The 12,865-nt window shown below is 50.8% G+C and overlaps 1 protein-coding gene across 1 annotated transcript in view; it reads left to right on the top strand.

Annotated features, from left to right (window-relative positions):
• The first annotated feature begins 3,858 nt into the window (after positions 1-3,858).
• Positions 3,859-12,865, top strand: part of ASXL2 (ASXL transcriptional regulator 2) — a 127,409-nt gene continuing 118,402 nt past the window's right edge. Inside the window, exon 1 of the mRNA XM_075497579.1 lies at positions 3,859-4,108. Within this exon, the coding sequence (XP_075353694.1) occupies positions 4,052-4,108 (57 nt within the window). The 5' untranslated portion in view covers positions 3,859-4,051. The remainder of the gene's footprint in view (positions 4,109-12,865) is intronic.

The following is a 12,865-nucleotide window of genomic DNA, read 5'->3' as shown; positions in this document are numbered from 1 at the left end:
CCCCTCGACTCCGCTCTGGTCAGACTCCCCCTGCAGTGCTGCGTCCAGCTCGGGGGTCCTCAGCACAGGAAAGACATGGACCTGTTGGAGCGGGTCCAGAGGAGGCCACGGAAATGGTCAGAGGGCTGGAACCCCTCTGCTGTGAGGAAGGGCTGAGAGAGCTGGGGCTGTTCAGCCTGGAGAAGAGAAGGCTGCGGGGAGACCTTATAGCAGCCTGCCAGTACTTAAAGGGGGCCTGTAGGAAAGACGGGGACAGACTTTTTAGCAAGGCCTGTCGGGACAGGACAAGGAGCAATGGTTTTAAACTAAGGGAAGGCAGATTTAGACTGGATTTAAGAAATAAATTTTTTACAATGAGAGTGGTGAGACACTGGCCCACGTTGCCCAGAGAGGTGGTGGATGCCCCATCCCTGGAAACATTCCAGGTCAGGTTGGCCAGGGCTCTGAGCAACCTGCTCTGGTTGAAGATGTCCCTGCTCGTGGCAGGGGGCTGGACTGGATGGCCTTTAAAGGTCCCTTCCCACCCAAACCATGCTGTGATTCTATGATTCTATGATCTAAAACTGACAGAGATAACCTCTGCTTCTTGCTGACGGTTCCCAGCTACTGATTTGTGGGAAGAGTGTAATGGTCTTAACATAAAATCTCATAGATAAAGATTTTTAAACTCTGTTTACATATCTGGGGTAAGTGCCCCCCTCATCTATCCTCTTAAAAACTTCAGATTACATGTAAAATTTTGCAGAAAATGTTTATATTCCTACTCTGTCCTTTCCTGCAGTCAGTTGCTATCAGATACACTTGCTTGGAGCTGTGGCCATGTCATTTGTCAATCAAAAAGCCAGTAATTAATATCTTCCAGCTTGTCTGACCTCCAGTTTGGAAATTAAATGACGTTCAGACCGTAACTTAAGATTCAGAACTCCAGGCTGAATGTAAATCCTGAGTGGAATAACACGATGGCTCACATCCTTAAGATGAATCAATTGATATGTGATTATCTTACGCCACAAATATTTCCTTAGCTCACTGGATGAATTATCTGTTTTTACTTTATCCAAAATGTACACTTTTTCTTTTTTAAAACCCTGGAAGCTACTATTAAATAAGCTAGAGTGAAGCATGGACAGACAGCAGATTGCACATTAACACAGTCTCCTTTCTAACTCATCTCCCTGGCAAGTTCGCAGTTATGGTTAACAACGCTAAGCCGCAGGAGGCGATGAAGGCATCTCACCAGGTACACGGGGACATGAGGAGCCCAGAGAAAAAGGTCAGATGGTTGAGCATGAGCTGACGGTGCGACCTCAGCACAAATTGGACAAGTGGCATGCTGGCTACGGGAGGAGAAGCTTCACCAGTAGACAGAGGGAAATTGCTGCTTCTCCTGTATTTAGCACTGTTGGGGCCTCGCTTCAAATAAAGATTTAATTTAGGGTCCCCCCAGTTCAAGAGGGATGGGGAGAAACTGGAGAGAGCCAGCACAGGGCTACTGAGATGCTCGAGGTCCTGGGGCACGCAATGCACAAGGAGAGGCTGGGGCAGCAGGGCTTGTCCAGCCGGCTGCAAAGGGGACACCTAGGAGCAGCCCACGACCCTGTAAAGGACGGCTGTGAAGGTGAACTGCTCTCGGTACTGGGGTGCAACGAGGGGCAGTGGCTCACACCGCAGTTTGGAGGTTGATGTCGGACAGCAGGAAAAACTCCTCCAGAAGGTGTAGGTGAGCACAGGTTACCCAGGCAGGTGGGGCGATCTCCAGGCTTGGATGATTTCAGGACATGGCCAGACAGAGCCGCAGTTAACCCAACCTAACGCTGCTGACGGCGCTGCTTTAGGTGAGATCGAACTAGAGACCTCCTGGTGTCTCTTCCAGCCAACGCCTCTACGAATTTATGAGTCACGACGTAAGTCCTGAGGGCTGCTCTAACATCATGGGTTGGAGCATGTACCCTGTCACGTTTTCGTAAAATAAGCAAGCTATAATTCTGGGAGTCAGTTTGAGATTCACTTAGGAGGTGGAAAAGTGGTCTTTAATCTTAGATCCCGGCCTGGCTTACCTCCTTCACAGACTCGGTAAGTGATTTTTCTCCAAAGACTAGTTCACAATGAGAACTTGCTCCTTTCCCTTGATGCTCAGTTCAACATTGTCTTGTACAACCATTTACACTGGACATTTATGCCCATTACTCTGTTTCGGCTTTGTTGTCTAGCCGTTGTACGCAAGCTTGCAACCCACTGAGGGTGCTGTGAGAATTAAGGTGTACAAACACCTTGAAGGACACTGGCCTTGACTTTCTTTTGTCCCTGGCATGGTATTCACTGACGGTGGCTTTCCCACACAGGCACATACTACGATTTTCCACATTCTCTTCCCATAGAAACAGGAACATATGATGCTGCACACTGTGAGAAGCTGCTCATTTTTCTATGAAACCACGATACGGAAAGAGCAACCATTTGAGATGCTGCATAGACGTACGTCCTTTGCAGGTAGGTAACAAGGGCTGGCTTTCAAACAGCGTGAGAATTAGTTTTTCTATCCAGTCAGTGATATCCCTCCTTTAACAGGAGAGAAGATGGAAATAAAATCACAAGCCTGGGTGGGGTGGAATGTCACCTGGGAGCTCCTGGGGCTTCCAAGGGCAGAAGTGGCTTTCGGTTGAGAGAAGATGGGAGTGGATTGCAACTCCGGAGGACGAGGTGGGATGGGGGGACAGCTGTGCTGAAAAGGGGACTGGGAGCGTACGGAGCAGCATTGCAGGAGAACGGCCAACAGCTGGGACAGCCTGTCGTGGCAGCACGTGGATGGGAGCGGGTAATAGCGTTGGTGAGGGAGAAGGTGGTTTGTTGGTGGGCAGCGGGCTGCGGGAGGGAGCAAAGGGAGCTGCAGCTCGGGGTAGCGGCCCTGTGAGTGGACGCGTGCAGGGCGGAGGTGCCGACAGAGGAAGATGGCAGCTGGGACGCTGGTCAACCACCACTGAGTGGAGGGAGCTCGATGCCAGGGGATGGGGACAGTGGCTCTGACGGCAGGTGCTGGTGTCAGGGGGAGGAACGCGGATGGTAACGAGGCGGCAGCAGGCTGCGAGGTGCCTGGTAGTTGGGGTACACTTGGCAGCACCAGAGGGAAGGGGTGCGTGGCTGGGTGGTGGTGAGCGGCGAGGGACTAGCTGGGTGCCGCAGCTGTGAAGCAATGGCCAGCGAGGGGCCGAGCTTGGTGGCCCTGGGGGTCAGCTGGGGCAGGCGTGGGCGTGAGGAGGGGGGGTTCGGTGGCTCTTGGTGGCTGTGGGGACGGGGAGGCGGGCGGCAGCGCTGGCGTGGGGTGGGCTGGTGGCCACCCTGTGGCGACAACTGACTGCAGGCACCGGGCACAGGCAGCGAGGGGACAGCCGGCGACCGTGAGGGCAGCGGGCCGCCATGGGGTGGGCGACGGGGGCTGACGGAGCCGCTGGCAGCCGGCGGCCGCGGGGGGAGGGGAGCCGGAGGCCGTTGGTGACAGTTGGTGGCGGCGGAGGGGGGAGGGGAGGCGGTGGCAGTTGGTGGCGGCGGGGGAGGGGAGCTGGTGGCGGCGGGCAGCCGGGGTCGCTGTGGCCGGGGAGGCCGCTGTGCCGCCTGGGGGAGAGGCGGGGCGGGCGGCCGTGAGGAGACGCCGCCGCCACGGCCCCCTCAGGCCCCGCCGCGCGCAGGGGGAGAGGCGGGACGGCGGGGGAGGGGGAGGGGGGCGGCCGCGCCCTTTGGCAGCCGCCGCGGGGCGGGGAGTGCGCATGCGCAGCTTTCGGGGGCGGGGCTCTCCGCCGAGCCGCTCCGCCCCCCCGCGGCCCGTACAGTAGGTGGAGTCACGCGGCAGAGGTCACATGACCGGGGCCCTTTACAGTAGGATCCCAATATGGCAGCGGCGGCGGGCGCAGGGGCTGCCGCGGTCGGGGCCGCCCGCACCTAGGGCCGCCCGCACCCAGGGCCGCCGCCGCCCGCTCCGACTCCCCCCGCGTCCCCCTCCCGGGCGGAAGGAACCTCCAGGGTACCTCGGAGTCAGCTGCGCCTCGTCGCGTCCGACATGAGGGAGAAGGGCCGCAGGAAGAAGGGCAGGACCTGGGCAGAGGCCGCCCGGACGGTACGCGGGGCCTGCGGCCGGGGCGGCGGCGGCGGCGGGGGGGGAGCTGGAGGCCGCTGCGGCGGGTCAGAGGCCTCCCGGCCGCTCCGGGTCATGCGGGCTCCCTCCTGCGGGGGACGGCCGCGCCCGCGGCGCCTGGCCCCGCTCGGAGCCCGGCGGGGGGGGGGGGGGGGGCGGCGGTGCAGCCTCGGCCTCCGGCTGCGTGCGGGGCTGCGGGGGCAGCCCGGCGAGGTGCGGAGCGGTGCAGTGCCGCCCGGTCGGTGCGAGCTGCTGGCCTGTCGCTGCCCGCAACTTTGTTCCAGCGCCGCGCACTTGCACAGGCAGGGTTTTTATTTTGACCTGTTCTGCAGTTGCTTAATGTTTCTAGGCAGAAACTTACACGGGAGGCTTTGCGGGGGAGGGCTTACCTCTTCTTATTTGCAAAATGCTGTGGTTAATGAGCATGTAAATAATATTAGCGAGCAAGTAACATGCACAACCTTTTTTTTTTTTTTTTTAGTATTCTCAGTGTATCGGTGTCTTTCATGCAGCAGAACTTGCTGTGGTAGGAGCTGCTAAATTGTCTCAGGCCAGGTAGTGAGTTGCAAACCCTAAAAGGAGAATTTTTATCTTCTAATTTCCCAGTCTGACAGTCTTTGTTACTCTGCTGTTTTGGAGATGGACTTACCCCAGTTTCTGTGTGGGACAGGCACGTTAGAGGGTGGATAAAAGAAAAGGGAAGTTGAGTAGTGGGAGAGGCGTGAGAGAGAGGAAACTAAACAAGTGCAACCTGCAGGAGCTGGGCAGAAGTGTTGAATTGTGAGAGTACAGCACACGCTTCTGAGAGATCTGTCTGTGCAGTGCGGATTCAAATCTACCTAATGGAGAGGGGGAGGAGCTCGGGTTCTATCGTAACCATTCTGAAAGAGGTATCTGTTAGAACAAGACTTGAAAAGTCTGGCTGGAAAGCAAATGTAAATAGGCATCTGCGGCTGAGACTTGCAAGCACTATTTTAATAAATAGTAATTTATTTGGACCTCATATTTACCGTTTGAAAGGCATCAAAATAGTTGGTGGTCTTTCAGGAGATATGATGCAGTTAACTATTTTAAGACTATATGATACTACCCCAAAGGTGAACACTTTGGTACTTCTCTGTATATGTTTTTCTGTATCTTTTTTTAACAATCTGTTTTGAAAAAGAGTGGAAGACCCTCCAGCGTAGGGTATAAGTGGGACCAGATCTTTTTCAGCCTATGTGCACTGCTGTTCATCCACTGATCTCTTCCAGAATCCACTTAAAGGCTAAAACGCGTATGTAGAAAAGCTGCACTGAAAACTAGCAAAACTGAAGCTTGCGCGTTACCCTGGGTTGCATGCCTAGATTCATTGCAGAGGCAGCCAAAACTGGGAAAAGATGAGTAAATGATGCCAAAACCTCAGTTTTGGCAAATATTTCTATTTGTGTATTCAGCGGGAATGTTAAAATACTCTGGTCAAACTCCAACTCCAATCTTCAAAAAGTTTCCCTGCGTTTTTGGTTTGAAACAATGTCTTTTGATTCTTGTCCTAGCTTGTGTGTTCGTATTGGCTTCTCAGCTGCCGGTGGTTGAAGTTTGTAGGGTATATTACAAAACCACGTTAAGAAGTGTGGCAGCTCTCAGGTACCCTATTCTTCTGCCCCTGAAAGGTACCATAAAACTTTCCTCAAGCTTGAGAAACCTTCCATTTTGTCTTCGGCATTGTGTTGCATCTCTATGCTCTTTTGCAGAGTTAGTTCACTCGCAGAGCTCTCGGAGCTGGCTTGCTGCGGGGTGGAGTGAGCCCTGCTTGACTATCGGGGAGCTGATAGCGTGGAGCTGCAGGGGAAGGGGCTTGGGGTCGTGGGTTTTGACGGCCCTTGGCGGTAGACCTGCTTGTCCTGGCAAACTGCCCTGCGGTGGTCCCTGAACAGCAGCGTAAGGTCATCACAGCTGATGTTTCTGTGGCAATTCTATCCCTCCCCGCTGCCTCGCTCTCTCTGTCACCTCACCACTGGTGCTCATAGGTTGTTCAGGGAGCTAAACCCGCAAAAAACCATCGTCGTTATTATGGTGCTGATCTGGCTTCATGCCAGTTCCGTCTTCCGAGCCAGGTACTTGGGATTAGGTGTCCTCCGGTGCAAGGGAGGTGATGGGACTGTGGGGAGGGGAGAGCACCGAGGTAATATCTACTTGAATTACCTTAATCTGTTGTAGCTGTTCAGTGTTAGCTGGAAACAAGGTGGTAAGCAACAGAAGCGTGGCCTTTCTGTTTGATAGAAGTACCTCGGGTAGGTATATGGGTAAGGTGGACTCAGTGGGACTCAAGCTGTGCTTGCTCTTGGATGTATAGTACTATTAGTTGGAGCAGAATTGCAGTGTGAAGTAAGGAAAGGGTGCCCCGTGCGGGCAGCGCATTCAGGGAGGAAGTTACTGTTGATAAACAACCTTTTTCTTATTTCCTGGCTCATTCAGTAAATTTGCAGCTGCAGATAGCTGTTAACTTGTGACTTTTCTTGGGACAATGGCTGGGTGTCCCTGCAGTTAAAGTAAAAAGCTTCATTAAGGTAAGAAGCGGATACTATACAGTACACAAGTTTAAGATAATAGTACACAATTTTAAGATAAATACACTGTCTAAGTCTCTAACCTGGAGTATACTCTTCAGATACAGTGGTAGAGCAACCAAACTGCAGAGACACTAACGGGACAGCGTGTCTAAAGAAAAGAGATGATTTATCTATTCTGCTGAAGACTAGAACAGGCAGATTACATCTGTACTGGTTGTTTTCTGGCCCTAAGGCCATCTCACAAAGTCTGTGGGTATCCATCCTGCTGAACCTCCATCCTTCAAAGCGGATGACGGTGTTCAGGCTGCCTTTGGCAGGCTGGCCTGTGCTAATTCTTGAACTGCACCGTAAACTGGTGGCCGAGCTCAATTTGTAATCTTGCATACAGATCGGTGCCAGGGGCCTTGTGCTAACCTAACGGTGCAGACAGCCGGGCTGATGCCGGTGCAGTGCCCTGCTGTGGCTGAGCTTAAACATATGGCTGTGGCGGTCCAGTGGTTGTCAGAAAACTGTAACTGATGCCTGCTAAGCTGGCAAGCAGGTGAGAACAAATATTTGGTAGTACTTGCTTTAGTCTGGCTTGGGTAAGCATTATCGTTGTCGCACTGAATTGATACTCACAGCGTCTGTGGTTGAAGGGGCAGGTGCCGTGTTGCATGTGGCAATGGGACGTGGGTTGTGCAGCAGAGAAGTTCTGCGCTTTGTTTTGACTGCTCAGGTCTCAGCGTTGTTGCTGTTCCTCTTGCTTATGTTTAACACAGTCCTTGTGATGCAGCTTTCCAAAACAGGGAGGGACCAGAGAGCAGCCGAATGCTCCGTGCATCTTCCTGCTGCCGTCCTCTGCTCTGCTGTGTGATGGAGTGCTGCAGCGAACGGGCTGTTGTGGTGCCTTAGTGGCCTGTTTAGATCCAGACAAGAAGTCCTGTTGCTGGACAGAAGCCACAAACAGGCTGTCTTTGTGCTTTGTTTGCATGGAGGAAAGCGTATGCTGTCATGTGCCAAGTTTGAAGAAATTTGGTGTTTGTTTTTCATGGGAAGTCCCCGTGCGTGACCTGACAAAACAGTTTTCTGCTCTGCAGCCTCTGAGCACCGAGGCGCGGGGGCCGTGTGAATGTGGGCTGGTGCTGTTGCTGGAGATGGTCTCTATAAATGCTCCTTGGCCGGGTCATCTAGGAACACAAAATGCAGTCTTTTATGCTGCCTGTTTGTGAGAGGGAGCTGCTGCAGCCGTGGTTTTCCCTGTGTGCTGGTTTCCTGTTGGGTCAAACTGACTCTGTTGGCTTTGGAGGGTGGAAATCCAGTGCGAGCATGCCCTTGGGAAAGCAGACAGAGCTGAAACGTGTTGTGGTGGACATCTCTGAAGGTGTAGATGTCCCAGTGTGAGTCCTGTCATGATGCTGGCAGCTACTGTGCAGCTCTTGTGATGTGAACCCTGTTTCTCTCTTGCTGTAGGGGTTGGTTTGCATCGCTTTTGTGAACCAAAGAATTAAAATGAAAAGACGTGCCATCTCTGAAACTGATAGTGCAGAACATGCGATCTGATCTGGTGTTTGCAGGCCCATCTTCTATGTCAAACAGAAGATAATGTAGTAAGGTCAAAAGGCGAAATCAAGTAGAAAGCTTATTTGTTAGGGAAATGAATGGCATGCTCTTGCAAGTTGACTTTATTAAGACTGTCTTTTTTATTAAGGTGCAATTTTCTGGGGGTGATGAAGTAAGGAATCTGAGGGATGCTGTTTTTCCCTGCTTTCTGTTAAGACATATGCGGAAGAGAGGGTGGAAGGATCCAAACTGTAGAAGTTGCCTGCTTGTCTGCAAGTACCTGAGTCCGTTTGCTCACCCGTATGCACAAACTGGAAAATCTGCAGAGTTTCCAAGACTGCTGCAAAAATATGCAGAAATTCAGAGGATTCTGTAAAACATCAATTTGAGGGACTGATCAGCCCGGTAGACAATGCTGTTGTTTACTACTATGTATTTCAAGTGCCCAGCTACAGCTTTTCAATATGGGTTGGCAGAGCTGAACGGTGTGTGCTTGCAGGTTGCTCTCTGAGAGAAGAGTAGCGCTTGGTTTAACTGGGTACCAAATGCACGTGGTGTCTGAGATGGATTTCTTCATTTCACCAGTCCTTCAGAGGTCTGATCGCTCAATCGGAAAAAATGTGGAGGATGATTTGGAGCACAGCAGGCCCTTCCTGGGGAATCTGAGAACTGGCTTTTCGCTTTTCAGCGAGGTACTGAAGGAGGTAGCGCTGTAGAAGGTTAAATGATTAATCAAAGCTTGTGAAATGAATGGATAGTTGAAGCTGGTAAGGCTTCTTGGTGGTTTTTTTTTTTGAGAGGGTTGTTTGTTGCTGTGTTTTAGGTTTTCTGGTGGTGGTTTTTTTAATCCCCTAAGTATTATCACAGCTTCCTTTGCTGTTCTCAGTCTGTGTCCAGGTACCAGACCTGTTTCCACTGAGGACAAGCAGCGGTGGCTGAGGTCAGTCTGTTACATCCGTTAAATGCTTTTGCAGAGGCGTCTGCAGGACAGATGTGGGGCAGTTGGTAGCCGCTGCTCTGGCGACCGAGCCATTGTACGGCATCCTTCTGCCACGCGACATATCTACGTGTCTGCTAGCCAGGAAAATACCTTGGCAGTGTTTCTAGAGAAACAGACTCATGGCTGCACAAGACTGAGCAAAAGTTGGCACAAACTTCGTCACACGTTAATAGAGAACTGCAGTTTTCTTTGCTACTTACTCATACGCATCTCTTACTGACCACAGCACTTGGATACTTGGATGTATTTTTCCTGTGTTTTTTCAAGGTTGGTTTTTTTTTTTTTAAGGACTTTACTGTAAAGTCAGCAATTGCTCTGCAAATGTGAACTCTGTTCTGGCCCAGCACGGCTTGTATCCTCTGATATCTACTCTTCTGGATGCTAGAGCTTCTAGTGAACTGAAAGCTGCCTTAAACTCCTCTTGGGAATCTGTAAGAGACAAATGGAGGCCTCCCAAATGGAGGCTTAAAGAATTCGTTCTGATGTGGCAATAGAATTTGGAAAGGATGAGGTGGCAGAGTAATCCACTCTAATTGCAGTAGCAAACCGTCAGACTACAGAATCTGCCCTTCTTCCAATCGCAGTAATCCAATTATTTGCCTGCCGTTTTAAAAACTAATTTCCAACTCATAGCCTGTGTTCCTGCTAGGAACTTTAACCTCTTAAAGGCGTCAAAATCCCTGCGAGTTATTACACACATACAGACCTGCTCCTTGGCTGTGCAGTTGTGCTTGCCGTGGCTGGAGTTCAGTAAGCTGGTTTGCCAGCTCCGTAGCTGATCCACAGGGTTGACGATGCAATGCTCTGCTACGGTGTGGTTAATTTTACTGCTGTTAGTACAACTTTTTTTAAAAGATACCTGGGGGAGCTGGCTCCTGGCTTGAGGGTAGTGGAGTCCATCCGTCCCAAAGCATCAACGCACTTGGTAAAATCTTGGAGTGTTATTTCCCCCCTGCAAAGCAGGGTGGTGGCAGATGTGCGAGCACCCAGCTCGGCAGAGCAACACGGAATAGGAAACGGAGAGCAGTGGTGCCAGGCGGGGAATCCCCGCCAGCTGCAGAGCGTCGGGGCCCTGCCCCTGAGTGCCTCTCGCGGCAAGCTCGGAGTCGGAGGTTTGGGCAACTGTTCACCTTCTTCTGTGTTCCAGTAGAAAAATTCAGTGCTACTGAAGGATCTCAAACATGTTTTCTTTATTTCTGTTCTTATTTAAAACTGTAAGTGTGGTTTCGATATTAATTTTAATACAGAGCTTAGATATACTTTTGCTTCGTCTCACTTGTTAACTGTATTTTAGCACGGAAGGATTTAAAGGTATCATGCAGACTTCCTTGAGTGAGCTCATCTCTAAAGCTGCAAGAGCACTGAAATGGCTTTTCTGCAAAGTTGTGGTCTCCTTTCAAATCAGCTGAGAAACGTAGATGTGCAAGCATGTCTTGAGCATTTTTTGTGCAAGGCTTTTCCAAGTGAGAATGTTTGAGAACAAAAGGCAGTTTAGTTTCCCGGATATGGTCTTTGCAGCATCTGCAGAAGACGGTTAAAATGAACCTAACCACTGTGTAGTAACCAGCACATTGTCTAGTGTCCTGAAGAAATGGAAGAATCATCTTTTACTAATACACGGTTGGATTCTGGGTATCATGCAAGCTTTTTTACAAAAAGAGGGAAATTCAAATACTTTGTGTTTAAAACCCGTGCTTCACAGTCTGCGTTTTTGTGCACCGAGTGCTATTTGCGTTAGCAGGTCGCATGGAGTGATAAAATCACCTTGCGGAGGGAAATGGGTGGCGAGGAGTCGATACCTGTGCTATGTCTGCTGCAGGGTTTTGCGTCGGGGTAGCTCTGGTTTGACCCACAGGGCTGAACTTTTGCTACTGCCTGTTGCATGCTGGATGTGCTCTGAACTCAAAGGTGCTCCTCTGGCTTCATCCAAAGAGAATCCATTGTCTTCTCCACCAGCTGCTCTGCAAAGTGAGCTGAAGCACGGTAAGTGGAGACACTTGAGAGTCACATCGTGAGTGCTCTCCTGATCAGAGTTAAAACTATACTAATGTAGACGTGAGAGGTGGGTGTTATTGCCCAAATACGCCAATGCTGAACGAAGATCATCCTGTAGCTTTTTGTGCATCCATTGCTTATGTGTGCATTAAACACAGAAGCGGATGCTAGATGTATCTGTGTGTCTTTTTCTATGAGTGTCAGGTTTTCTGCTTATGTGGTTGACTTAAACTGTTTGGAGGAGTAAAAATGGAGGGCCCAGAACAGCCAAGACGTTTGGTCTAATTCTTCCTGTGTCTCTAAAACACCTCTGCTGTAACCAGCTGTGGGATCTTCTCAGAGATCTGAGCTGAATTCATGTCCCAAATGAGACAGCTTCAGTAGGACATATTGAAAATACTTTCACTGTTATTGAATAGTCTTTCAAATAAAATGTGAGAAATTGGATAATCATGCCTATCGCTTATGTTCTGCAGATGCTACAAAACTCTGCTTTACGGAGAAGTAGAGCAGTATTACTGTTTGTCGTGGGTTAACCCCAGCTGGCGCCTAAGCCCCACAGAGCCGCTCGCTCGCCCTCCCCCCCTGTGGGATGGGGGAGAGAATCGGGGGGGGGGAGGGGGGGAAGTAAAACCTGTGGGTTGAGATACAGACAGTTTAATAGGACAGCAGAGGAAGAGAAAATAATAACAATGATGATGATAAAAGAATGTACAAAACAAGTGATGCACAATGCAATTGCTCACCACCCGCCGACCGATGCCCAGCCCGTCCCCGAGCAGCGATCGCTGCCCCCCGGCCAAGTCCCCCGGTTTCTATACTGGGCATGACGCCCTATGGTCTGGAATAGCCCTTGGGCCAGTGTGGGTCAGCTGGCCTGGCTGTGCCCCCTCCCGGCTTCTTGTGCACCCGGGGAGCTGAGAAGTCCTTGACTTAGTGTAAGCACTGCTCAGCAACAACTGAAACGTCAGTGTGGTATCAATATTCTTCTCATCCTAAATCCAAAACACAGCACTGTACCAGCTGCTAGGAAGAGAATGAACTCTGTCCTAGCCGAAACCAGGACACTGTTGGAGTTGAGTAGGGATGAAAATTTGGAGGACTAAGCATGTGAGCTTATCACTTGATAGCTGTGGCAGTAAGATTATCCAAAATTTTTTTTAAAGAAAAAGCCTCTAATGATGCAGCGTTCACTCTGTTTCAGTGCAGAAGCCAAGGGGTGGCAAGCGCTGTCTGCCAGCCTCGTGTCTGGAGACCATGGGAGGAGACGTAAGCTGTGGAACTTATTTTTGCAGGACGTTGTGGATGCTAAAGGCTTGCATGGGCTTGTGGAAATCTGTGGCAGGTTACTGAATACCTGGAAACTCCTCTTATTTTGGAAGTCCCAAGCAGCATGGAGAATGGGAGAGCAGCCTCCTGGGACTTTGGGGTGTTAGATGGTCACACAGAAGGTCCATCAAGGTCTGCTATGGCCCCGTATGGATTGGTGTTTAAGTATTTAGTTCAACTGCAGGCCACCAGAATGGTTTCCTCCTTTTCTGTGTAAACAAAAGATTTTCCTGGTGTGCTGAAGGAACTGGCCAACGTGATTGCAAGTTGATTCTTTATTGTCCTTAAAGGGCTGTAGTGACTGGGGAAAGCTCCTGGTGA

Source organism: Mycteria americana, chromosome 3, assembly GCF_035582795.1.
Source record: "Mycteria americana isolate JAX WOST 10 ecotype Jacksonville Zoo and Gardens chromosome 3, USCA_MyAme_1.0, whole genome shotgun sequence".
NCBI lineage: Eukaryota > Metazoa > Chordata > Aves > Ciconiiformes > Ciconiidae > Mycteria > Mycteria americana.
The sequence above is the reverse complement of the archived record's forward strand: the minus strand, read 5'-3'. Positions and strand labels throughout refer to the sequence as shown.